This window comes from Lichenostomus cassidix, chromosome 20, assembly GCF_008360975.1.
Source record: "Lichenostomus cassidix isolate B80296 chromosome 20, HeHo_3.0, whole genome shotgun sequence".
Classification (NCBI taxonomy): domain Eukaryota; kingdom Metazoa; phylum Chordata; class Aves; order Passeriformes; family Meliphagidae; genus Lichenostomus; species Lichenostomus cassidix.
Window position 1 is genome coordinate 6,510,858 of NC_139500.1, and position 26,055 is coordinate 6,536,912.

The 26,055-nt window shown below is 55.0% G+C and overlaps 1 protein-coding gene and 1 long non-coding RNA gene across 5 annotated transcripts; one reads left to right on the forward strand and one right to left on the reverse strand.

Moving 5' to 3' along the window:
- The first annotated feature begins 8,530 nt into the window (after window positions 1-8,530).
- Window positions 8,531-19,874, forward strand: SAMD10 (sterile alpha motif domain containing 10). 4 transcript variants are annotated; one of them, XM_085079173.1, is made up of 5 exons: window positions 8,531-8,635; window positions 13,368-13,561; window positions 16,628-16,796; window positions 18,133-18,273; window positions 18,546-19,874. In XM_085079173.1, exons 1-5 carry the CDS (start codon window positions 8,605-8,607, stop codon window positions 18,566-18,568), a joined length of 558 nt encoding a protein of 185 aa, XP_084935299.1. In that variant the 5' UTR covers window positions 8,531-8,604; the 3' UTR covers window positions 18,569-19,874. The 4 variants fall into 4 exon arrangements, with proteins under 4 accessions (XP_084935299.1, XP_084935298.1, XP_084935300.1 ...); XM_085079172.1 differs by having other exon boundaries at window positions 18,589-19,874; XM_085079174.1 differs by having other exon boundaries at window positions 18,133-18,233; window positions 18,589-19,874.
- LOC146428642 (uncharacterized) lies at window positions 12,777-15,391 on the reverse strand. The gene is made up of 3 exons (XR_014855957.1): window positions 14,885-15,391; window positions 13,350-14,669; window positions 12,777-13,207 (listed from the first exon to the last, which is right to left on the reverse strand). It is a non-coding gene; the product is annotated as an uncharacterized LOC146428642 (long non-coding RNA).
- Window positions 19,875-26,055: the final 6,181 nt, after the last annotated feature.

A 26,055-nucleotide genomic window follows, 5' to 3' on the forward strand; every position in this document is an offset into this window, starting at 1 on the left:
CAGCAATTTGTTATTTTTATTATTATTATTAGGAAACGAATAACTGCTATGGCCGCTCGGAACATCCCGGGCGGTGAGCAGCCCTGCGGGGAGCAGAGCTGACAGCCCTAGTTTAGCAGCTCCCAGCCAGAACGGCGGGGAAAAGGGACAAAAGGACCAGGGTCATCTCAGGAGGGCCTGGAGCTGGACACAGCCCGGCTCTGCTCGCCCCTGGCATGTGTGAGCCTCGCTTCCCCTCCCTCTGCTTCCCTCCCGCCAGCAATTTCCTAGACAAATTATCCCTGGGAGGGAGCAGAAGCACGTTTGCTGCTCGTTCCGGTGGTCTCTCACTCCTGACTGCCGCGTGGTGACAGCAGGGATGGCCCTGCCAAGGGACCGAGGTGTGGCACAGGGGTGAGGGGGACAGCTCCAGCCCCTCAGAGCGCACAGAGAGAGCCCTGTGCTCATCCATCCTTCCCGAGCATGTCCCACCAGCTCCTGCCTCAGTTTCCCCAGCAGCTTTCTCTTGCCCACCCACCCAGGATTAATCAGCTGCCCCCTGTAAAGTCTCCAGGTGACCCTGACACCCTGTCCAGCTCTAACAGAGAATGTCCTTGCCCCTCGGGAGAGGCTGAGGGTCACAGAACACAAGGACAACGGCAGCGAGAAGGGTGGGAAAGGGCTGTTTTGGGGACTGTCCCCATCCCTGCCAGCGCCAGCCCCACCTCCCGCTGCCAGTCCCTGCCAGGTCCGGGAGCAGAACCCAGCTGCGGGGAAGATAAATAGCCCCATTTTGCATGCTAATGGCATCCCAGCCCCCAGCCGCTTGCCATCAATCTATTTTTGGGTTTCGCTGGAGCAAAAAAAAAAAAAAAAGAAACCCTTTTGCCAAACAGTTGGGGTGGCAGGGAGGCAGGGAGGCTGCAGTATCCCAGCTCTGCTGTCCACCCTGGAGTGAGGACAGAGCCCATGGGAGCATCCTCAGCACCAGGAAGGGGTGTGGGACCCCCTGACTCCCCAGCCTGGCCCAGCAAGCCTGGACCCCTCTAAATACTCAGAGGTGCATCTGTACTCCAGCACATCTCACGTCATGGAGCACCACTGGGTATTCCCTGTGGGCTGGATGTTGTAAATCTGGGGGGTGGTTGGAGGTAAATTGGGTTCCCCCATCCTGACAGAGAATGAAGGACTAAGGGAAGCCCATCAGGAACCTCCCTGACCCATGGAGGGATGGGGAAAAGCAGGGACGTGCCCAGTCTCTGCTGAGGGCCTGGAAGCTGCAGGAATTTCACTTTTAGGGATACCTCCTGAAAAGCAGAGCTGAGGTGAGGGATGACAGCAGGGTGACCCCAGAATGGGGTTGGTGTTAGGGCTCTAAATCTTCTCTCTTTACACAGCAGCTCTTACACAATGAGAAAACTCAGGGTAATTTGTAGGTTGAGTAAAATCAACCATAAATGAGTTTTAATCATCACTGGGCATGGACCCTGTGTTTGGTACTTCCTGGTGAGTGCAGAGGAGAGCACTGGCTGTGCATCCCACCAAGCCTGGGCACCAGAGGCACTGGGATTCCTGGGCTGATCTTCCCATGGTCTTGGAGCATAGAAGGGATGAGCTGTTCAGGATCCAGCCCAGCTCTGTTTTCTGGGCACTCCATGGGTTTCTCCTGGGGTTTCCCTTTGCTACCCAAACCTGTCACTGGGCTGCTGCAGAAACATGGCCAAAAGCCCAACGGGGAAATTAATCAGCAATTACTCTGATTAATGCAACTGGGGGGTGGTGGGGTGGGAAGTGAGGTGGGGAGAAATCCCTGAGCTACTCCTGGGATCATTGGGATCGGGCGGTGGCCAGTCCCTGTGGTGGGAAGGAGTGGAGTGTCTGCACTGTGCATTGCTCTGCCCACCCAAAACACCCTAAAACAGGGTGGGAAGCAGAACAAAAGATGTTTTCTCCCTGGTGCAACAAAATCTGGAAGGGTAAAGGGGCAACAGCAGCTGTTAAAGGTGTAAATATGATGCACCTTTACCTGCAGGGAGCTGCTGCTGGGTCTGGATGTTGGCACAGCACTTCTTACCACCTTCAACAGCGTTTTTGGGGATGGGGAATAAAACCCTGTGGGATGAGACCACCCACAGCAGGTCACGCCTCTCTCCTGGATGAACAGAGTCATCCCACTTCTGGTCTGGGACTTCCCAAGCTCAGTTTGTGTGTGTCTGGCTGAGGAAAGCGAGGTGGGAGGGGATGCTGGGCACGTCGGCACAGCCATGTGCAGAATCACTCAAAAAGGCTGGAAAGTGAAAAATAATCACTTGGATGAGGGCAAAGACAAGCTCACCAAGGCAGATCCTGCCAGGGAGTGGGATCAGGATCCGGCCCAAAGCCCAGCAGGGAGCAGCCCAGCCCATGGCCGGGTCACTGCGGCCCCTCGATCACACAAAGCAGCCTCTGTGTCCCCGGGGAGAGCAGAGGCGGCAGCAGCTTCTCCCGAGACAACGGGAAAACAAACCCCAGGGCTCTCCCGAGGCTGGGAATTCATGTTTTTAAATATCACATAGCACTGCAAGAATGCATCCGCAGGGCAGGATCAGCTGCAAGGCTCATCCAGCACTCTTTCCTGCTGCCTGCCTGTGGCGATAGGAGAAGGGAGAAATGGCTTTACACTAAAATAGAGGAGATTTAGGCTCAATAAAATGAAGACTTTTTTGCAGTGAGGATGGTAAAACACTGGAACAGGTTGCCCAGGGAAGCTGTGGCTTCCCCATCCCTGGAAGTGTTCAAGGTCAGGCAGAACAGGTCTTGGAGTGACCTGGGATAGTGGAAGGTGTCCATTCCGGGTTGGAATGAGATGGGATGGGCTTTAAAGGTTCATTCCAACCCGAATTATTCCATGATTCTTTGAAAATTCTGTTGCAAAACACCTTCCTGCAATGCCTGAGCAGAAATCCAGCCCTTGCCTGTGTGCCAGTGCCAGACACAGGGAGAGGACATCCCAAAGGTCCCAGGGATACCCAGAGCAGTGTCAGCTCCTTGGCTGAGACCTGGGAGGTTAAAGAGCCCAAATTCAGCCTCTGCAGCCCCACATTTGCACCCTCAGCCAGCAAGGTGCTTGCTGGGTGGTGGTGCCATTGCTTTGCACTCCCAAATGGGATGATTACTTGGATTTCAGACCTGCATGCGCGAGAGAAGACTGAAACAGGGGTTTGTTTTTAATCGCTGCCACCTCAGCTCCTAAATTAACACTTTTGGAGCCTGTTCTCCCCTGATTATCACCCGATGCCGTGAAATCCTCTGAAGACAGGATGTCCTACTTAACAAATCAACTCCGTATTAGGTAAATATACATTCTGAAGTTTTAATTAGTCCCATGCTACAATACAGAGGCGCCCTGAGGACTCATCTGCAGCATCTGCTCCCCTCTGCACCCCAAGCCGAGCTCTGTTGTGTGGAGGGAATTCTGCCAGAGCCAGCAGCAGCAGGTGCCAAGATCCCACAGCAGTTGGGAGGGAGCGAGGTGCCTTTGAGAGTCTCCTCCAAAGCTGTTGGAGGTCTCAGAGACAATTAGCAGAGATTCCTAAAGGGTCTTCAACACGAGGCTCACACCCTTAGCAATCCAGAGAGTGGAGCTGGCATCAGCCACGGGTTTGCTGGGAAGAATCCCCACGTAGGGGGAGAGCTCAAGGGCACAGTGTCTTGCCAGCAGAATGCTAATGATGCTGCCCAAATGGCATTCCTTAAAATTGTCTTTTCATCCAGGGGTGTCCAAAGTCAAGAGCTCTGGCAGATGGACTAATGTTTCCCAAGGTGATTTGGGCAGTTGGATGAGTTGAGTGAGGAGGGTCCCTCTGCCAAGGGCAGAATGTTCATGGTCCTGCCCTCCAGCCCACTGCTCCCAGTTAATCTACAAGACATGAGCCATCAGTAAAGTTTCTGCCTCTGGCCATCACTGCCCCAGAGCAACAGGCTTGGGTTTGGGGGATTTTCACTCATTCCTGCCACCCAAAGCAGTGCAAGCTCTGACCATGGGCAGGATAAGGAGCAAAGGTAAAGGTGAAGGCAAAAATGAAGGTGAAGGTAATGACGAAGGTGAAGGCAAGAGCAAAGGTGAAGGTGGTGATGAAGGTGAAGGCCTGCTAGATCCCACAAAACACCTGCTCTCCCATTTCCTTCCCAATTCTGTTATTTCACAGCCCTTCTGTTCTCTCCATCTGCTCTGCACTCCCATCCATGGCTCCTTCCTAAAAACCAGTGTCATTTGCCCATTCCATTCCCCAGACGTCAGTAAGAGGTGACACATTATAGAGGGCTCTTCAGAAAGGGTAACACATTACAGCCATCTGATCTCTGCAGCACCAGGGTGACAACACTTTGGGGGACACCAGTTAATCCATCTCACTGCCCCCCTGGCACCAGCACTCCTGAGAGATGCAACCAAATGTGGGAGCAGAACACTACTCCCCCAAATCCCAGGACACTGGGATGCTTGTGCAGTTTGAACTCTGGCATTCCCTAACTTCTGATTTTGCAGCTGGCTATGTAAGCAACCAGCTCCCAGATCCCAGAGCAGCGTGCAGTGGCAATCAGAGCACAGCAAATCAATTCATGCCAGGCTGTACCTTGCAATGTAAATAATAAATCGGATTCAGTAGCAACTGAATGCAGCCCGGAGCCCTGAAATTGGGCTTGGAGAGAAAAAGGACTTGAGGCTGTTAAGATGCAGCAGGGTGGTGTATGGTCATTAGCTGTGAGATGCTGGAAAACTCTGCTTGGATAATGGTTTTCATTTGTGCCCATTCTGGTCACTGGAATAACAAAAGGAGCTCTGGGATGATAGCAATGCCTGACCTGGAGAGAACCCTGGTGAGGATGGCAGGATTCATCCTGCTCAGTCTTCAGTTCCCTAATGGAGAGCAGATGGAGATGGATGAAATTATTTTAGCCCCCAAAAAACTGCAGCATGTGTAAAAATAAAGCCCTGAAATTAACGGAATTTCATCAGGTTTCAGCTGGGAGAGAAAAAGCCAGAGAGCAGCATTCAACTACTGCAGAGAGCTGGACATGGGGCAGTCTCTTCTCAGCACAGGGTGGGCTGAGCTACAGCAGGACCAGCAAAACCTCCCCACCCCATCAAATACCCATGAACACCTTCCTAAAATACATATATTTATCTTTTTTATACAAAAACTATTAAAATATTGTTTTAATATTTTTTACCCTTGCTGGGATTTGATTAGGAACCTGGCAGAGGTGGATCCTGCTGTCCCACTGTGTCCTTGCAGAGTTACATCCTCTTATTGGATTAAGTTGCAAATTCACAATTTCACTTGGGGAAACAATGTTAAAAAGAAAAAAAACAACCCTCTGTGCTGAGGGAAAGGAGGTGATCAGGCTCTCAAGTAATTACAGGCTGCCTTGAAAATAACCGTGACGTGCCAAAATCCAATTAGAAATATATCTATATAAACCTCCGAATGGAAGAGCTTCCACTGTTTCAACCCCACTTTGTGTCCCAGGGAGCAGCAAAAATGTAGTGATGCCTCAGATATCCTCTGCCAATAAATCATCAGCCTTGGGAAGGTGCAGATGTCACTCTGTGAGTGGCCAGAGGGTCACCTGCCCAGCCAGGGTCCAGAGGACAGCACAGGTACCTCCTGGGCTCTCTAAGCCAGAGCTCCGATGTGACCTGCAGCACCCCCGCCCTGCAGCACTGAGCTTTGGTTCCTTCATTATCAACATGAAAATAAATTCTTTTCGGGGAGAGATTTTCATAACACTAAATATTTCCATGCCTGGTTGAGATAAGCACCATCCATCAGCCCACACCAGGCAGGAGGCTTCAGCACGAAGCTGTTTCCGATTCTATCTCCCTGCAAGTGCCTCAACAAATTCATTTTGAAGCCTTTACCAAAAAAAAAAAAAAAATCGGGGGGGATTAGGGCAAGCCCTTCTGTGGTGCTCATTTTGGGAGTGTCTCTTGGGGGTGTGGTGAGGAGGGGTCCCCAACACCCTGCTGCATTCACAGCCCCCAGGCCTGTGGTTGGGTGCCATGGGGGCTTTGTGGAGGTGACATCCCAACAGGGCAGGGTGTCCCAAGGCCACCGAGACCACGTCCCCGTGCTGATGGATGTGTGATTCTGGTTCCTCCCCCTCGCTGGGTGCTCCCTTTTCCTGCTGACGAGCGGTTTTCATTAACGCGCAGACAAGCAAAGCACCAGAGAAATTAGCCACTTTTCTCTTTGGACAAATAACTTCCGTCTGAAGGCTTTTCATCTCCTCCCTCTCATCCTCGCGGGGCGCGGCGGGAGGAAAGCTGATGTTTAATTACTTCCTTTATTCTCTGAAAAACGAACGTGCTGAATCATCCCAGCCTCGCACCCTCTCCGGAGCCTGGCGCTGGGAAGGGATGCGACCCGCAGGAACACTGGTGCTCTCCCTACCCAAATCCATGTGCATGTGGAGGGGAAGCCTGTTGGTCTGGGGTTCACTGGAGCCACTGTCCCCAGCTTATTCCCTTCCCACCCCATCAGTGCCTTGGGAAAAAGAGCCCTGGATTGTGTTTGGGGCTTCCCAAGCTGTGTCTGGGTTTATGGCTTTCCCTCCCTGCTGTTTAACTCCTGTTTAACTGCAGAAACTCCTCAACCAGACATAAGAAGACTCAAAGTCAGACCAAAACCCAAGACAGAGTTGCTGGGGCTGCATAAAAGGTGCTCCACCATGGGAGGTATTGAATGACAGCCCAAGAGTGATGCTGCATGCTGTAAAGCCGAAGATGACTGGAGCATGGAGCAGGTGTGACAATGCATGGAACCACACCACCTCCCCAGCCCTCCCTACACAGCTCGAGGCTCGAAGTTTTTCTGAAAATCCTTTGGAATTTCAGATGGAAGAGCATCCTGAACTTCCCCAGGCACCCAAACCCCACCACAGTACCCCTAGGCAATTGGGTTACTGGGCTGGCACCAGGCTCCTTGGCAGATGAGGAGGAAACAAATTCCATCCCCTGGACACGTGAAACCTTTCCTGGAGAAGTGCAATTACTACCAGAAAAACCACAGAAAGCAAAAGCAGGGAACAGTGCAGCACTTATTTTTAATAACAGCTTGGTGTAATCTGCACACATTTCTCAAGCGACATCAGCCTTTTCCTGCCAGGGCCCCTCTTTAACCATATTTCCCTTGAAAAATCTCTGCCATGGCTCAAAAGCTCTGTGTGTAGACAAAGACTGAGGGAGAAATGGGAAATTCAAAGGGATGGAGAACACGTTCTTTTCTTTATTTGCCTGCAACAAGCAGCATCTCCCTGCTTGCTCTCTTGAAGCAGGAGGAGGAATGCCAATTCCCCCCAGGAATTCTCAAGGGATCTTTTAGTGGTGGACTCTTCACAGACTACACACAGGGTTTGTGGCCTGATGTCCCCACTACATGCATGGTTTGTGACTCGATGTCCCTGCTCCCTGCCTGGCAGCATGGCTTGCTCTCTGAATGTGTCAGCCTTGGCCAGCTCCCAGCACAGAGCTGAGCCAGCATCCAGCCTTGTCAGGGGCTTGAGCTTCATCCAGAGCAGCTCCTGATTGAGCATCCAAAATTTTGGAACGCTCCTATTGATTTGGGGAGCTGAATTTAGTTTTGGCAAGTGCTTTGCTCACACACACAGCTGCACAGCCCAGATCCAAGAGGGTTTTGTGCCGTAGCTGTACAAGGCTGATGAACAGCCACACAAAGCAGGCACGAGGCTGTGCAAGGTCACTGCCACCTGCTGCACCTGCCCAGCCCACAGGGCAGTGATCATCACACAGAGTGCTTAAGCTGAGTGCTCTACCTCATCAAACAAGGGTGAGGGTGCTGCCCCGGGCTTCAGTGGGTCTGTGACAGGGAACCCTTGCAAAGGTGGAGTATGGCAGCACAGGCATCTGCTTGTCCTTGTCCTGGGCACCTGGACGTGTCCCCAGCCCTGTCCCAGCCTGGTGCAGGGTGACCACAGTCCCTCGGTGGCTGCATGGGCTGGCAGTGTCCCTGGCTGGGCGTCAGGTACGACAGCCAAAGGCAGGCACCTCCAAAAATACCTGTGGAGTTGTCGCCCCGGGGGAGTGGTGGGTGCTGGTGACACCGTTCTGCTTCATGCCAGTGTGCTGAGCACCAGTGAGGTTTGGTGGGTGCCCACTCATGCTGAAACCACCCACCAGAGCCCATGCAGCACCCACGGGGATGAGCACCCTCCTCTGCCTGCCTCCTGTCACCCATCCAGGGAGCTGGAGGTCTGGGGGAGAAGAGACATTTGGGGAGGAGGGAACAACCAGGTGTTTTCCGCTCTGCGCCCACTGCAAACATGACCAGAAACCTGTCCATGGTGCCCACCGCACCCTGCTGTCCCCAGGGACCTGTTCCTCCAGATGGAGAGACATAGCGGGGATGATGCCCGCCGCCCCGGCAGGGATCGGGGGATGTTCGGCGATCCTCGGGGCGGGCGGCAGCGGGGGCCGGCGGCGGGCGGAGCCCCCGGGGGTGGCGGATGGCGGCACCGCCCCCGGCGCGGACACCGGGGCGGGGCGGGCGGGAGCGCCCGGTGCCGGCGGCGGCGCGGGGGGCGCGGGGCTCCGTCCCCGCCCGAGCGCGGCGCCGCTGCCGGAGGATGAGCTGCGGCCGGCCCAAGGACATGGAAGGTACCGGGCGCGGGCGGGGGGGCTCAGGTGCGCGGCGGGACGCGCTTCCCCCAGCCGCGAACGCGGCGGGCACGGAACGGGGGATCCGCTCCATCTCGGGGGGCTGCCCTCCATCTCTTCCCGATGCTGCCCGTCCTCCATCCCCCGGTGCTGCCCCCTCCATGCCGGGGGTCTGTTCGTCATCCATCCCCCGGTGCTCCCCCCTCCATCCCGGGGGTCAGCCTGCCTTCCATCCCCAGTGCTGTCCTCTCCATCCCGGGAGTCAGTCCCTCCACGTCCCCCTTTGCTCCCCCATTGTGGGGAGGGTCTGTCCCCGTGCACTACACCAATGAAATGGGCTGGGAAAATTTGGCTAGAGCGAAGGGATGCAGGTGTGAGGGCAGGGCAGGCAGGCCTGGGGGTGCTGGAGCAGGGCAGGACCCCGGGGAAGAGCATGTCAAGGTGGAAGGGGCTCACTGCAGGCAGGGGTGTCTGTGCCTGTGGGCTCCCACTGCTGCCTCCTGCCAGGAGAACCTGCCCTGCCCAGAGCCACCTGGAGTCCTCTCTGCTGCCCTCACCCCACACCCTCACACTGTCCAACCCTACAGAAATCCTCTGTCACAGGGTGCTCAGAGATCTCCTGGCAGTATCCATGGGAGTCTCAGGAGCATAGATATCCCAAAGGCATGCACATTGCCCCCCAAACACTGTGCCCAGTCCCTCAGTGTGTGCCTACAGCACCCATCGTGCTGCACAGGGAGCATGGAAAGGACATCTCCCTTTTGTTCCCTTCCTTCTCTGTCCTCGAGAGGCACCAGCAGTGGGCAGCCACCAGCCTGACCTCCATCCCTGTTTGGGGCTCCCATCTCATCTCCACAAGCAGGGAATTTAGAGGGAAGCACTGGGGTGATGCTCGTTGCATCCAGGGCCTGAGCCGAGCACACCCCAGGGGAACCAGGAGAGGCTGGAGTGGGTGTCAGTCCTCTTTGAGTCTGGTTTCATCTTCCTCAGGGCCAGCAGGTCTTAGGGAATAGCTCAGGGCAGGACCTGGTCCATCCTATAGGCACAGCTTCAAAGATGTGATATGCTGGGGGATCCCAGAGAGCATCACTGGAATGAGCATCCCCAGAGGCTCCACGAGCACAAACAGCAGCTATGCCCTGCACCAGGGTGAAGCCACACGGAAGGGACAGGGGACCAGGGCAATGGCAGTGCCAGCTAAGCTCATGGCTCATGCAGATGCCACTAAAAGCAAGACGAGTTCTTCACAAAGCTGTTCTCTGAACTGTGCAAATTCCCTGTCCTGGGAGTCCTCAGAGACTTCTGGCCCCATCCACTCTTCACCTGCCTGCAGGAACACAAGAGAGATGATCAGCTCCCTAAATCCACCTCCAGCTATGAGCAAATCCCTCGTTTTATTTGGTACTCAGTGTCTCTTTCCCTCCCAAATGCAGTGTGATGACCCTTAAGGATTGTCACACACGGGCAGCCAGGCAAACCAACAAAGTGATTTCATTCCTTGTGTGGCTTGTTTCAAGCTTCTCCCATTAATCCCGGGAAGCCTGTCTGACCCCGGGAAGCCTGACTGCCCCCGCTGCAGCTGCCTGCTGACAAGTCCCCATCTGGAGAGCAGCTCTGTGGGACAACCACACGTGCGATGGCATCAAAGACACAGGGATGTTCCTGAGGCCGTGCTGAGAAGTGGTGGCACAGGACAGAGCAGGAGTCAGGCAGTCTTTGCCTGGCCAGGCATTTGGCTCCCCTCACTGTGCCCCTGCCTGCTCCTCCGGCAGCTTGGCTGCCTGCCACCGTGTCCCCCGGGCAGGTCCTGGTCACCTGCGAGCAGGAAGAGTCTGTGGAAAGTCACCTGGCAGCCGGTTTGCTAGCAGTGATCAGCCTGCGCCCACCTCGCTTCCCACAGGAAAATGCTTTTGTCGATCAATGTGCCACATCCTGCCCTGAGGTGCCCATCCCCGAGAGGTTTCCCATCCCTCTCCCCAACAGCAGCTGCTGCTGCTCTGAGGCTCTCCAGCGCTCACGTTTCACCAGCCATAAAAGTGTCTGGAGAGGGAATGGGAGCGGGAGCAACGCTGTGCCTGGCGAGGGGAGGGAGCGGCGTCTGTCCCTGCCACTGCTGCAGACCCTGTCCCACCGCTGCCGGTCTCCCTGTGGTGACCCAGACCTGGCCTCCCCTTCCTGCGTGGCTGGAGAGGTGCCCAAAATGGATCAAAGAGCCATGGAAACAAGCCGGCAGCGATTCCCCGGTGGCGAGCAGGCAGGCAGTGGGGTGTCAGTCACACAGGGCAGGCAGACAGGGCACAGGGACCCTAGACCAGCTCGCAGGGACTTGGAACAGTGGGGTCACAGTGGCTGTTTGGGGACTTGAGCTGAGCTCTCGCCTCCCCACTCCAGCTCGAGCTCAGCCAGCCTAGAAGTTCCTGCATTCCTGTTTCAGGATTCAGCACAGCCTTTGCTCTCCGACCTGCGCTGTTTCTGTGGGAACTCCACTTCTGCCCAGACCCCAACATGACCATAACCATGATGGCTTTGACCAGGAGCAGGTGCAGCCCGAACTGAACCCTGCAGCCCCTTTCCGTGAAGGTTGTTCACCCCCACGCTCCTTCTTTGCTTTTCCTCCTGCATCCCGAATGCCCTAAGCCAGCGGTGACCCCGGTACTGCCACACTCGTGCCATGGCTCTGCTCGGCTCCAGGGCACTTTGACGCCCGGTGGGTCCAGCGTCCCCTGCAGCAGCCCCCTTAGGCTTCCTGTCCATCCCAGTGCCAGCTGGCCTTGCCGCGGGATTAGGCAGGAGCACGAGAGGAAAGCACCGAGCATCTCTCCGGATCAAACGCCCACGGGGCAGTGAGGAGGGGGTGTAATTCACCCCCCTCTCGGTGTGAGAGCGGCTCGGGGCTGCCCGGAGCTGGGATGAGCGTGCAGCCGGCGCTCAGAGGCAGTGGGAGGGAGGCGTTCGGGGGAATCAGTCAGGTGTGGACGAGGTATGAGGGGAGGCAGGGATGGAGCCGCACTCGTGACAGCGGTGCCGAGCGCTCACGCGCATCCCTCCTCCCGCCGAGATGCAGCAGGGCCGGCCATCCCTCTGCTGCGTCTCCACCATCCGCAGCTCGCAGGGACCACCCGAGCCAGGTGAGGGGTGTCCAGGGCATGGCCGGGGGGCTGTGGGGCCAGCGGGCCTGGGGGGAGATGCTGCATGTGCATTCCTGGCCGGAGGGCACAGCCTCCGGCTTAGCAGAGAGGGGCGGAGGGGATGGAGGGCGGCTGGGTGCTCCTGGGGATGCTGTGGCTACTCCCTGTGCAGGGCACGGGAAGGAGAGGAGAGTCCGTGTTGGGTGTCACCGTGTTGGGTGTCACCCCCATGTCCCTGCGTGGAGCCAGCCCAGGGCAGTACTGCCATGGAGCTCCTCTGTCCCCACATTTTCCTTGCTCCAAAATGCTCCCACATGTTCCCATTCTTTGCTTTTCCTCCTGCATCCGAATGCCCCAATCCACCAGTGACCCTGGTGCTGCCCAGCCATCAGACAAGTCCTTTGCCTCAGTTTCCCCAAGGCAATGCTTCCTACTGGGTGTGTTTAAGAAGCAACACTGTGTGATGTGGTCTGGGTGTCCTGGGATATATGGACAACCCTCTTCTGCTTTATTTAGAGTTTTTATTGGCCTCTTGCATAAAGGTGTGCTTGAGTGGTCTCTTTGAAATCTCTTCCCTCTTAAAACCCAGTAATTAGGAAATGAACTGCATCAGGGTTTCTCCAGCCATCCTGCTCTCCCAGGGTGGTTTATCCTGGAAGTGAGTCTCTGTTGGGTGCTTCTCTGCTCTTGGAGGTGGTTCATGACTCGCCTGGCTCTCCAGGGTGGGAGCAGGTGAGCTGGGGGATGCTCTGGTCTTTGCTTCCGCGGATCAGAGCTGCTTATGTCAAGCCGTCTGGCTCTTATCCGGAGCAGACAGAGCGTGAGCCCCTAATACCCACTCACCCTCCTCCCACAGCAGCTGGGTCCCTTCAGCCCCCCTCGAAGGAAAGCTTTGCAACCTCCTTGCAACCCCAACGCCCCCAGCTTGCTGAAACACAAGGAACTGGTCTTCAGTGGTTCCTGTGGGTTCCTTCCAATTCAGGATATTCTATGATTCTATTAATAAGGGACAAAAAGCACTTGTTGTGGGTAAATGTCTCTTTGTGGTCATCAGTGAAGGGTGTGTGTTTGGCCATCACTGGGGTGCCCAGTAGCTGTCCCCAGGCACCCATGGTCTGTGCTGGGGGACCAGCCCTTCCCCACCAGGCTGCCCAGGGAGGGTTCCTCTGCTCCCCTTCCCTCGGTGGTGGCAGTTTGCTGTCAGCCTTGTCCATGGAAAGAGGCTTCCCTCGGCCCCATCCCGCTGCCTGTCCCGGCAGGGTGGCAGTGACGAGCAGGAGGTTCTCACCACATGTCGGGGATCAGCTGCAGGTCCCGCGTCTGCTCGGCTGGCGGGTGTCAAAACAAACGTCGCTCGTGAGGGGTTTGTGTGGGCAAACATCTTGTCGGGTGCCTGCTGGATCCTGGCGCCAGCTGGCGGTTTCTGGGCTGGTGGATTTTCTTCCTGGCAATGGGAAAGGAAGGCGGGAATGGGGAGATTTTGGAGAGAAGGGACCATAGCCTGAGTTCAGCAAGTACTGTGGTGTAAAAAAGGCATTTTTGTGTGCATAAGTGTGGGGTGGAAGGGCACCGTGGCCATCTCTCACCCCCGCTTCCCTCTGCAGCCGCCGCTGCCGCCACCGCTCACTTCAGCTTCTGCCGCAGCCTCCTGGAGCACACGGTGTCAGCCGAAAACCTGAGCTACCGCCTGCAGAGGAACCCGGGCAGCAGCCTCACCTGGCACGACGGCCGCAGCCAGCGCCCCGACGGCGGCCGCACCGTCAAACTCCTGCGGCAGCCGGGCACCGAGGGCTCGCAGGTACCACGGACCACACCCTGGGCATGCCAAGGGGAGCGCGGCTCCTTGTGTCCCCCAGACCGTGGATTCCCAGCAGGAGCATCTCCCATTTCCCTGCAGGATCAGGCCTTCAGATCTTGTTTTGCTGAAAGCCCTCGTGATTATTGGCAATTTAATTATAGTAATATATATAAACATAATAATTATAGTAGTATATATAAACGTAATAATTTAAGTGTTATCATCAGGCTGCAGGCTGTGCTGGGGTGAACTCTGTGTCACCTCCTCTCTGTGCATCACCTGCCCTCCCACCCAGAGCTGGGACTTAATACAATTTTGCAGTAAGTGTGCCAGCACCAAATTCCTTATAATGCCTTAAAATCCCTGGGTGTGTCTCTTAGCCAGGTTTGGGGCCATTGTTTTCCTAAAATTTGGAACATTTTGGTACTAAGGAGGCTATGAGCCAAAGGTTTCCGTCCATTCTGCTGCAGAGCCACAGGAAGGAGCATCATCACTGCAGGTGGCTCCTGGTGCTTCCCAGCACCTCTGTAACACCCTGGGAGTCAGGTTCAGAGGTGGCACATCCAGACAGTGAATGCTGGAAAGAAAACAGTAAATCCAACTGCCTGGCTTCCAGCTGCCAACATGGAGATGCTTTTGTACCACCAGGGCCTGTCTGGTTTGGCTTCAGAAGGGAGCAGAGACCCCACAGGGATAGGTATGGTTGTGATGCTCTTAGGAGCAGCAGCTCCAGGGAAGACAATGTCCCATGTGCTGGTGGCACTGTCCCATCACCTCCAGGTGGTTTGTGCATGGGGACATGCCAGCCGCTCTCCAGCTGCCAGCAGTGCTCATCATGGCTCTCCCTCCTCCACCCCTATGTGCTGCCCAGAAGGATTTAGTGAAAGGTTCTTAATTTGCCATAAACAAAGGAAAATGCCCGAGAGAAGGAAGGTGATGCAAGTTGCTCCTTGCAGTTCGCAGGGATGCCTCTCACCACCCGGTTCCCCCAGCCACCTCCTGCCTTCCTGCCAGAGCAGCCTCCCAGCCTTCCTGCCTGCTCTCCTCCACACCGGCACTCGATATTCACGGCTGAGAGTTTATCAGAGAGACAGCGCGGCTCAGCAGGCTGGAAAACGAACCCATGATCCCTTACACCTCCCCTGCCCCTCTGAGGAGCGCAGGGGCTCACTTGGGGAGCTCCATGGGGAGCGGGGAATGCATGCCGAGCAGGCAGAGAAGGGTTTAGGGATGCTGGGATGGTCCCCGGCGCAGGGCTGTGTCTGATGAGTGATGTGCGTGCAGCCGTGTGCGTGCCCAGGGAAATTGCCGGTTGTTTGTCACCTCTTCCCCCGTGCCTCGGAGGGTTAGTTGGATAATAGCTGTGGGAAGCTGGCGGTAAGCTCCCGGGAAGCTGGTTGTTATTCCCCCCAGCCCCTCCGCTTCTCATCATCACTCGTTAGTGAATCCAGAGCAAATCGCCGCCTCCTCCTCCTCCTCCCCACGGCACACTCTCCGGCGCGCTCAGCCGAGTGTGAAGGAGCCGCGCAGCCGGCGTGGGCTGGGGCTGCTCCCGCAGGCAGGCGACTCCCGGGATACGTCTGGTGGAGCCGGGCAGCTGCCAGGGTGTCCCCCAAAGGTGAAGGTTTGGTTCGGAAACTGCATCATGTGCATTGTCGATCGGATTTTCCACCTGCTTTGGAGACGGACTCCCTAGTTATTAATGTACAGCCTCCCAACTTCGCCTTCTTCCCTCTTGCTTGAAGATTCCCAGCGAGCTCTGCTTGAGGAAAAGTCCTTTCCAAGCTCAAACGCTCCCCTGGGCACAGGCAGCAGCCCCACCAGGCTGGCCAGGCTCCATGGCAGTGCCTGGTACGGGGCAGAGAACACATCCCAACCCCTGCTGCCTTCCACTGCCTCCTCTGCAGCATCTCTCAGGAATGTGTCATTAGTTTCAGTAACTGCGGGATGTCTGGAGTCCCTCTTACACTAATTATCCCTGCTCCTCTATTAGACATGCTTAATTAGCCAGCGCTCACACGCAGAGGTCGATGTTGGCACACCGCGGGCCACATGCTGTCGACCTTTCCCGTGCCGGTGTGTCCTGCATCAGCTGATAATCCTGCCTGTCCCTGCCGTGTCCTGGGCATGGGTGAGCCCTGGCAGTCCAGTCCCCTTGTGTTGTGGGAAGCAGGGGCTCCTTTTCCACCCCAATTTGCCTGTGATCCAGCCCAGGACAGTCCCAGCAGCTTGGACACAAGTGGGTGTTTTGGAGCGGTGATGTTTGCTGGTGCTTCTCAAGGATGAAGTCTCAGCATCACCAGCAGTGGAGAGTTCACCAATCTCTCCTAAAACCAGGGAAAGAGAGATTCCTGCATCCTCCAGCCCCATTTCCCAGACAACCTGGAGGATTCCCTAGGAGAAGCAGGCTTGTTTCCCTGCACAGTTACAGCTCAACATATTTGATTTGCTCTGTCAGAGATAAACCCAGGCTGCAACAGCATTGTGAGGCCAGAGTAGTCGTAATGGGGGAGAGGAAGTGGAGCTGCCAAGTGGCTCAGGGTGAGACTGGGTGACTCAGAGTGAGACTGGCCACTGCAACAGATAGCTGGAGGGAGAGAAATTGGGATAGAGGGATGCTTTCGGACAAGCCCCATCTCCCCGTGGGCATGACTTGGTATTGTGCATGGCATAGTTCAGCAGGTGTGGAGGGTGGACAGGGCATGCTGGGGACTGTGACCCTGTTTTATCCTGGGTGTTTCTGGGCGTGGCAGCATCCCAAGAATGATCTATGGGATGCAGAGGTGGCCTTAGGCACCTGCAAGACTGCAGGATCTCATTGTGACCAGTCAGCTCAGGGTTGAATGGGGTTGAGATGGAAAGAAAGGGAGATTCCTTCCTGCTCCAGGGCACCAGCTGGCTGCTGGCTGCTTTCCTGGGGATTTCTGGTGGGGATGAATTTGCACCAGTACCAACATCTGTTGGGGATGGCTTTGTGGCAGTTCCTGCTGTCCTCCAGGGCCTCACTGGCTTTTTCTCCTCTCAAGGTGGAATCCCACTAACGCCCTTCCCTCCCACTCCCCTCAGGTCCGTGGCTGTGACCACTATGGCATCTACCACACCAGCCCCACACTGGGCAGCCTGGTCAAGCCAGTGGTGCTCTGGACCCAGCAGGATGTGTGCAAATGGCTGAAGAAGCACTGCCCACACAACTATCTCATCTACGTCGAGGCATTCTCCCACCACGCCATCACAGGTACAGTGTCCTCCACTTCACTGCCAGCCTAATTGCCATTAGCACATGCTCCTGAGAAAGGCTGTTTGGAGGTTTGTGGTTCAGAAAGTGGATATATCCCCCATTTCTGTCCCCTCTCCCCATGAGTTGCAGCCGAGGTGAGAGCAGGGGACACAGTGACACTGATGCAGTCTGGGCAGGAGGCATCTTCCACCAGGGTGAGCTCCAGGACAGGCTGAAGGTAGTTTAAAATGATAAGTTGATTTATAAGATGGGGAAGAGTCTTCTCGTCACCTAGGTTAATATGACAATAATATTTTTATAGTTTTTTAAATACTGAAAATTTTTGCAGAAGGGAAAAATCTTTGCTCAGTAGAAGTCCAAGTTACAAAGGTCTTTGTCCAGGTCCGAATCCAATTCCCAACCAAGTCCTTTAAAGAGACTCACCTCTAGGACCTGCTGCCTCCCCTTTGCTCCCTGTGACTGTGGCTCTATGTAAGAGCATCACTCCAGTCTACCTTTAATATGTGCAAGACCAGACTGAGCTCTGTCAGGGCCAGGGGACAGCAGCAGGGAAGGGAGGGCAGGAGCTGCCCAGGGGGGATGCAAAACCCTAATGCAAGAGCTCAGCCAGCCCTTGCTCAGGCAACAAAGGCAGCATTAGCGAGTGTACGCTGGGAAGCAAGGACAAAAGCTGGTTTAAAATCCCTTGTCTAATAGCCCCAGACTGGAGGAAAGTGGCTCAGCAGGGACCAGAGCACTAATGTGTTGTGAAGGGAACCCCCATTCCCTCGGGACGACCAGCCCGCGTGGGGACCCTGCGCTCGGAAAGCATCTCCTCATGCGGGAGGTGGAGCGGAGAAATGGAAAGCTGCTGCCTGCGGGGATGGGTTACATGGTTGCAGTGCTGGTACCTGTCAGAGGCTGGGGACATGAGTTGCCACCCAGCACTCCCTGAAAGTGAGGTCACGAACCAGAATGGTTTGGGTTGGAAGGGACCTTAAAGCTCATCTCATTCCATCCCCCTGCCATGAGCAGGGACACCTTCTGCTAGACCAGGCTGCTCTAAGCCTTGTCCAGCCTGATCTTGAACACTGCCAGGGATGGGGCATCCACAGCTTCTCTGGGCAGTTTGTGCCAGGGCCTCATCACCCTCACAGGGAAGAGTTCTTCCCAATATCCCATTTAACCCATTCCTCTGCCAGTCATTCCTTTTCATCCTGTCACTCCATGCCCTACTCCAGACAGCGAGAGAGCACTCCCTCCTCATTCCTGCATGCTGATGGGCTCTCCTTTCCTGGAGTCATCCCCCCTCTCCACGGGGCTGCCTGGACACCGAGCAATTCTGGTTTTGCAGGCCGGGCGCTGCTGCGGCTGAACGGGGAGAAGCTGCAGCGCATGGGGATCGTGCTGGAGACGCAGCGCCAGGAGGTCCTGCAGCAGGTCCTGCAGCTCCAGGTGCGCGAGGAGGTGCGGAACCTGCAGCTGCTCAGCCAAGGTAGGGCTGACGGGACAGCAGGGCAGGGAGAGGCTCCGGGGCTGGGCTGTGGCATGCAGGAATGGGTTGTGGTGCATGGGAATGGGTTGTGGTGCAGTCCAGGGAGCACAGGGATGAGTGGTGATGCACAGAGCAGGGCTGCCACACACAGCCCAAAATCTGTCGGTGGCATTTTGCATGGAAGGGAAGAGATTCTCTGGGGCTGGCAGTGGGTGAGCTGCAACGTGCCACCCTGCAGGCTGTTTATTCCTTCCTCTCCCACCTTGTTCCAGCTTCTTTTGGAAATGTCTCCTAGCTGATCCGTCTGTTTGGCAGATTGCACCAACACTGTGAACCGAGCTCCGCTGGGATGGGCTGTGCACCGCCGATACGAGACCTGAGCCACACGCTTGGAATAAGAAGAGACAGCTTCCCAGACACTCCGGGGCTCCTCTCCTGCTTCTTCCTTCTCTTTCTTTTAAAGGAATACATTCCTGTGCAGGGATGGAAGGTTTCTTCCAGGAGACATGGCTCTCGGCTGGAAGAAAATCAGCAAACCAGCTGCTGGGACGGACAATGAACTTTCAACCACTGAGCCTGATGGTTCACAAGGAAAGAGATGGAAAAAAGGAGACGGCGACAGGCAGGGCTCAGCACTGTGGAGAAAGGGAATGCGGTGATTCCAGGGACAGCTCGGAGCCATGTGCAGGACACTGAAGCATAATGCACTTGGGCAACATCCCAGCAACCAGCAACTTGTGTCCGTGCCTCGGAGCTTATTTAGGGAGCTTTGGTTTCCTCATCAGACTGGGCTGTCTTCCAGCATCCAGGGAGGTGACGTTATCAGTAGCAAATAAGATGATACAACCAGCCAAAAAATTCAAAGCGGGGCCAAGACCCCAGCACCCAGCTCCACTTGGTGAGTTAAAAAGGGAGCTGAGTCATCAGAGCTGGAATATCTGGGAGTAAAGGCAGGGTGGATGTGCCCAGGAGGGTGCCATGGCCTGGAGGAAGCTGTGCCAGGAGCTCCTCCTTCATCCATGGGCAGATGGAGGAGCCTGTGCAGGAGCTGGGGGAGCAGGCAGAGGTGCTGCTGGGTGGTGCTGAGTGCTGCCCAGGGTGAGGCTGGGGCATCACTGGGTGTCAGATCCTCCCCAGCCTCCATGCCCAGCCCTTCTCTGCTCCATGCTCCCACCAGCTCTGCAGAGCTCTGCTCATCCAGGCACTGGCAGATTCTTGTCCTGACCTCCTGCCGAGGGGCTGGCAATGGTGCCACCAAAGCCAGGCACCTTCCTGATGACCTTCACCATCTTTAAGGTGAAGCATTTGCTGTTACACCCACCATCCCCCAAACTCTCCCATACAGAGCTACAGACTGCCCTGGTGGGCAGATAAGGTAAATCCATGTGTAAAACAGAATTTGGGGGCAGGATGGATGCTGTCACTTCCCCACATTCCACCTCAAGTGATGAGGGTAAGGCTGTGGGTGATGGGGGTCCAAAAACAGCAGCACCCCAAAACCCCTGGGGCACTGGGATATGGAGGTAGGTCATGGTGCCCCCTGGTTGGGCACCCACCTGCCTGCTCCTCTGCTGGTAATAAATTAGAGACTGTTATTTTAACTCATTGCTCTTCTGACTCTTCCCACACCTGACCTGCACTGCGAGTTTGCTCCCTCCAGTCCTTCCTGGGGATGCTCAGGTGATGTCTACAGCCCTAAATCCCCCCGTGCTGGGCTTAAGGTGAAGCCTCCAAATTTCCAAAATCCAAATTTTCTCCAGAAATACATAATTTGGTTGGTGCCTGCCACAGAGTGATCCAAACCATGCAGCCAACATCTCCCCTCTCTGCCTGTGGGTCTGTGCCCCTCAGCTCTGCCTGCAGGGAAGCAGCTCCAGGGCTTCGTTGTGTGTAGCCTTCAGCACCTCAGGACACAGGAATTAGAATTTCCTCCTGTTTCCACCCTGACCTTTTCAAAAATGCAGCAAAATTTGCTCTTCTCACCTCACCAGAGACTCACAAGCAACAGAGCTGGGAGAATTTATTGAGTTTTAAGAAAAGGAAAAAGAAGCCAGGAAAAAAGCCTATCTTCCCCACCGTGGGGTTCATTTCTGTCCTGGTGGGGAGCCAAGAGGGGCAGTGGGAGCCGTGGGGAGCTGCGGGGTGACCGGGGGGGCCAGGAGCCTAAAGAGCTGCGAGAGTCTGCACATCGTTAGAGGGAGACGCTGAGCTTCTCTCCAGAGCTTGGGAGCTGCACAGGGAGCTTCTCCAGCTGGGCTCATGCAGTGAATTGGTGGAGATTTGGCTTGGAATGTAGCTGGGGTGCACAGAGCAGTGCTGTTGTTGCCCTGGACCCCCTGGAAAAGGCAGGGTCCCCCCCAGATCCTGCCCAAAGCCCAGCTGCCCCTTGCTGTGCCCCTGAGGATGCTCTGGCACCGTTCAGCTCCTCAGCATGGAAGAAAGGAGGCGTAGTGGAAGAAAGCAGAAACCCCACCAACTGCACTCGGCTGGAGCCACCAGCATGGCCCCTGTTCAGGTGTCTTTCTGAGATCCACCAGCACAGGATGAGGCTGGAGGAGTCGGGTGAAACCATATTCACAGAGAAGGCAGGAGGATGCTGTCCCATCCCCAGTCCCCTGCTCTGTGTCTTCGTGCTGATGAGGATGGGGATGGTGAGAGCAGAGCATCTTTCCAGGCTGGCTCTGAACTGCTGCTCTGGCAGTGTCTGGTGCCACCTAATGCCCATGGCTTGTCCAAGGGGCACTCAGGACTCTGCCCAGGGATGCATCCAGAGCAACCCTGACATGGTTTTTTGCCTTCAGCAGCTCTGGGCATACAGCAAAACCCATCTGCATGGTGGATCCAAGGAAATACAGTCCTCCTCACAGGGGAGAAGCTGGGGTGGTGAGTACTGCACCAGGGCATTGGGAATTGGAGGCAGATGCTGCTCAGGATCCTCTCACACTGAGGCACAGCTTGGTCACTCCTCAGCTTTTGCCGAGCAAGAAAAATACCTTCTACTTGTCCAGCACTTATCTGCCAGTGATATTGCAGGCACTGCCCCAAAACAAACAGCGCCGACAATGAAACACAGATGAATCAATTCATGCAATATTAAAACCAGACAACAATTAAAGTAAACAGAAAACACCAGCAAGCATCAGTCAGTCCCCTGCAGCAGGCAGGAGGATGCAGGCAGCACCACAGGGGCATAGGGGCAGGTGATGGCCACAAAACTCCTGTCTCTGATAAAGTTTTTTGCCACTTTATTTGGTGGAAATTTTTTGCAATAAGAGAGCCAAAACATCGCTGGCATCAGGAGTTATGTTCAGCATCTTCTTGTCTTAGAAAGGAACAATCCAGCAATCCCTTCCCAGTGGCAGAGGCAGTTTGCAGATTCCAGCAAGGTTTTCAAGCAGAAAATAAAAAAGCCAGCAGAGATGCCCATAGAAAAAGCATGCAAATTTGTCTGAGTAATTACTGAGCCTGGCTTGATGATGTAAACACCTCCAGCTCTGAAACACTGCTGATTGTGGCTCTGATGCTGGGAATGCTCCCCATTCCTCCAACAATGAAATTTGTGTCGGGTGCTGAAGGCAGCCTGAGCTGTCCTGGCTGTGTGGGGTGGGAGGACACAGTGTGCTGGGCAGAGAGGTGGCAGCGCCTGCCACTGGCTCTGCTGAGTTGGAGCCGGTTTAAATTGGAATGCCTGTCCCCAGAGGACTGCACACTCGGTCTAATTAGGACCCTGTCATCCCATCAGGTGCTCAGGGAGGATTACAAACCACCCCAAGTCATTGGATGGGAAGCTTGACACGAGCAACCTGTGCTGGCAGCCCAGAAAGCCAGCTCTGTCCTGGGCTATATCCGTGCACTGTGGAAGCAGGGATGGGGGGTTTCTCCCCCTCTGCTCTGCTCTGGAGGGACCCCACCTGCACTACTGCCTCCAGCTCTGAGGATCCCAGCATCAGAAGGATGTGGAGCTGCTGGAGTGAGTCCAGAGTATGAACACAAAGATGCTCCAGGAGCTGGAGCACCTCTGCAATGAAGACAGGCTGGGAAATCTGGGGTTGGGAAATCTGGGGTTGGTAAACCTGGAAAATAGAAGTTTCTGGGGAGATCTTAGAGCAACTTTCAGTGCCTAAAGGAGTTCCAAGAAAGCTGAAAAGGGAATGGAGTAACAGGACAAGGGGGGATGGCTTTAAACTAGCAGAGGACAGGGTTAGATTGGATATTAGGAAGAAATGCCTCCCTGTGAGAGTGGTGAGGCACTGGCACAGACTGCCCAGAGAAGCTGTGGATGCTTCATCACTGGAAGTGTGCAGCAGCCTGGAAGGGCTGCCTGGATGCTGCTCCAAGTCAGAGCATCCCAGGGAAATGTGAGGCGCCAGCATGTGTCAGGGGCATAGTGAAAACAGTGACTCCTGGGATGCTCCAGCAGCCACATCCCAGCCTGGCACAGCTCCCTCTGCCTCATCCCATAGCTCTGGTCCCCATCCCACTGCCTGATGCTGGAGGACAAGACAGGGCTTGGGAACACACACACAGAGTCTCACAGCGATGGCAGATGAAGTCTTCTGCCCCACTATGCTCTTGCTGCACATCCAGGACTAATCAATCTTGATTCATTGCTAATGAACTTGAAAACAGTGTTGGGATGAATCAGGTGCCACTCAGGGTGAGATGGATAATATAATTAAGATTTCCTCAAAGGTCCCGTTTTTCTTACCTTGTTAATTAAGCTGATGTGGGGCCCTCCATGCAGAATACGTAATGAGAGACTGCCAAGACAGAGCTGGCTGCTAATGGGAGGTGATGGAGGAGGAAATGCTGGCCTTGACCACAGGGCTAGAGATATTTGGCCAACTATTTGGGGGTTTGGATCCCCAGAGCAGCCAAGAGCTAATCTCTGCTGAGAACTCACTACATACTTTGCACAAATGCATTTGGACCATGCAGGGCAGAGCATGTGGTCACAGGGATGCAGGTGGAAGTGAATAGGCTCATCCCTGTCTGGGATAGGCTGAGAATTGTGTCAGAGTGTGCAGCTTCCCACAGCACAGCCCAGGGTGTGGGGACAAGGCATTGCCTGCAGAAATCCAGGAGCAGCCCTGTGGCCTCAAGCAGCAGCTCTTGACCAGGCTGGAGCCTGTGGTGCAAGGAGGAGGGGAAGCTGCTCCAATCCCCATGGCCCAGGCACGTTTTTGGTACTTGCACTCTGGTGGTGACTTATGACAATGAATTAATGGCCTCTTAATAAGGGTGACACTTTCCTTAATTAGAAAGTATCAGAGCAGGGATAATTGCTTCATTTCATTTTGTTCCCCTATATTACTTCCTTCATTTTTGGTCCTCGTTCTCAGCTGCTGGATGCCCTCTGAATGCTCTGCCTCCCCAGAGCCAGAAACACTCCCAGGGACTGCGGGCACGACACAGAGACAGGACAGATGGAGAGGAGTGAGTGTGGGTATGGCTGTCGTGCTGCCACCTTCACTAGGACAAGGATAGAGAGGAGTGGGTGCAGATCCAGCTGCAGTGCTGTTGCTTGAAAAGGGCAATGCCAGGTTTGTGGCAGTGCTGGGTGCTGGCAGCGCCCAGGCAGGGCCAGAGCAGGTCCCCAGCTGTCTGCACTGGGGTCAGTGGCACATGGGACAGCCTGACACAGGGCTGGCATGGCTGGAATAAGGGGGAGATGGCATTCACAGGCTGGGAACTCCCAAGCATGACCCATCGGAGGGCACACAGCAAGTGGTGGGAGTGGGGCAGCACAGGGAAGGCAAAAGGACTGAGATAAATTGATCCAAAATGACTATCGTTTGAGTTGACCAGAGCTGTTCCCCAGCCTGGATGCAACAGTAGCTTTGCTGCAAAACTAAGCTGAACATCCGCAGCATTTCACTCGGGCCTTTTTTGGAAAGGCAGGTTTGGGGTTTGGTTTTGACACAACATTCCCAGGCAGCACATTTGCACAGGATGTTACTGGGGCCTCCAGGAAAATCCTTCACACCCCCCACCAAAAATGAGCCACTTCACTTCCCATCAGAGGATTTTCTAAAGATTTTCTAAAACTAGGAAGGATTTGATGAAACCACATAGCTTCATCACCAGTCCTGTCCTGAATTCCTACAGCTCCCACAGCCTTCCATGGTGGGGTTGGTGCCCCGCAGACCTGAGCCCTTGGATTGGGATGGGTCCCCATGGGACATGCCCCCCCTGTCACTACAACCCTCAAAATCATAAACAGCAGCCTCAGAGCTTCTGGGAGCTTCATTCCTCCTTGAGGCAGGAGCTTTTCCCCCCTCAACCTTCCCTCTTTGCACTGCAACCATTTTGCTTTGTCGCCGTATCTAAAATTGAATCTGTTCGGATTTTCTCTCACTTCTCTTTTTTTCCCCTTTTTGCTTATATTTGCTGAGTGCATTCAAGCACAGGGAGGGGGAAAAAAATAATAAAAAAATCCATCATCATAATTCCTGGCTGTCGGAGTGATGGCGGGCTCCGGTTTCCAATCAGCGGCCCAGGCTGCGGAGCAGCGTGCGGGAGGAGGCTGGGGCTGGCCCGGATGCTGCAGCACAAACCAGCTGCAAATCCCTCTTTGTTCAGAAATCACTCTCCTTCAGCCGGACCAGCCTCTGCACAGCCTGTCCTGCGGATGTGTGAGCATGTGGCTGCTCCAAGGGGCTTTGTCCCCCTGCCACTCCAAAGATAAAGGGGAAGCAGCAGCTGGCTGCGATCCTTTATCCCAGGATAAAGCCTTGGGAGACAGGGGATGCCGAGTCTCCCATCCTGGATCTGAGTATCATAGTCATGCCCTTTGCCTCACCTGTCTCTGTGCCTGGTGCACAAGGCTCAGCAGACATGGGTTGAAGTTTGGGCTCCCAGTGCTCCCAGTGCTCCCAGTCCCACTCACAGAGCATCTCACCATCCCACCAGTGGAGATGCTGGCCCTGCACAGCCCCATTTTCACAGCAGGTAGTGGGAGTTTTTGGGATGTCTCCACAGCAGCAACATGTAGAAGAGGCTCTGGAGACGAAGCATTCATTCTAACAGACTTAAGGATCTAAAAGATGCTGCTGCAGGCCATGGATCAGACACTGGCACAGGTTGCCCAGAGAAGCTGTGGCTGCCCCTGGATCCTTGGCAGTGTTCAAGGCCAGGTTGGACAGGGCTTGGAGGAATCTGGGATAGTGGAAGGTGTCCCTGCCATGGCAGGGGGAGTGGAACTAAATGGCCTATAATGTCCCTTCCAACCCAAAACACTCTGGGATTCCATGATTCTAAAATGTGCTTTTAAGTTACTTCATAAAGTGTAAATGTCCCCTCAGCCAGCCCCATTCTGGGCAAGGGGCATTGTCTTCCCTCCAGGTCCCAGCATCCGGCGAGGATCTGCATTGAGAAAACCAGATTATTTCCTGCCTTTCCTTAAGGGTGGGGTTCTTTTTATATTTGTGGGGGTTTTAACTCTTGGCAGCTGTCTTTACAAGCCAGAACTGACCCTTGTTGGGGATACCAAAGATTGCTGCTGGGTTAGGGTGGAGATCATTGTGTTGGCTGCATCCTGGCAGGCACAGGGCAGCTCCAGGGAGATCTGCTCAGCACCAGCACGAGAGGCTGGAGAAGCAATGTCAGGACTGCATGTAGGATGGCAGCACCTTGCTGATGCAGGCTATGTAATTGTTTTTTCCCTCATCTCCTTTTCCTGGGGTCTGTATCAATTTAATTTATATGCTCAATGGCTTGGACTGCTGCCTGCTGCCAAGAACCTTCTCCAGCATTTACAGATGCAGTGTGTGCCTGGGTGTT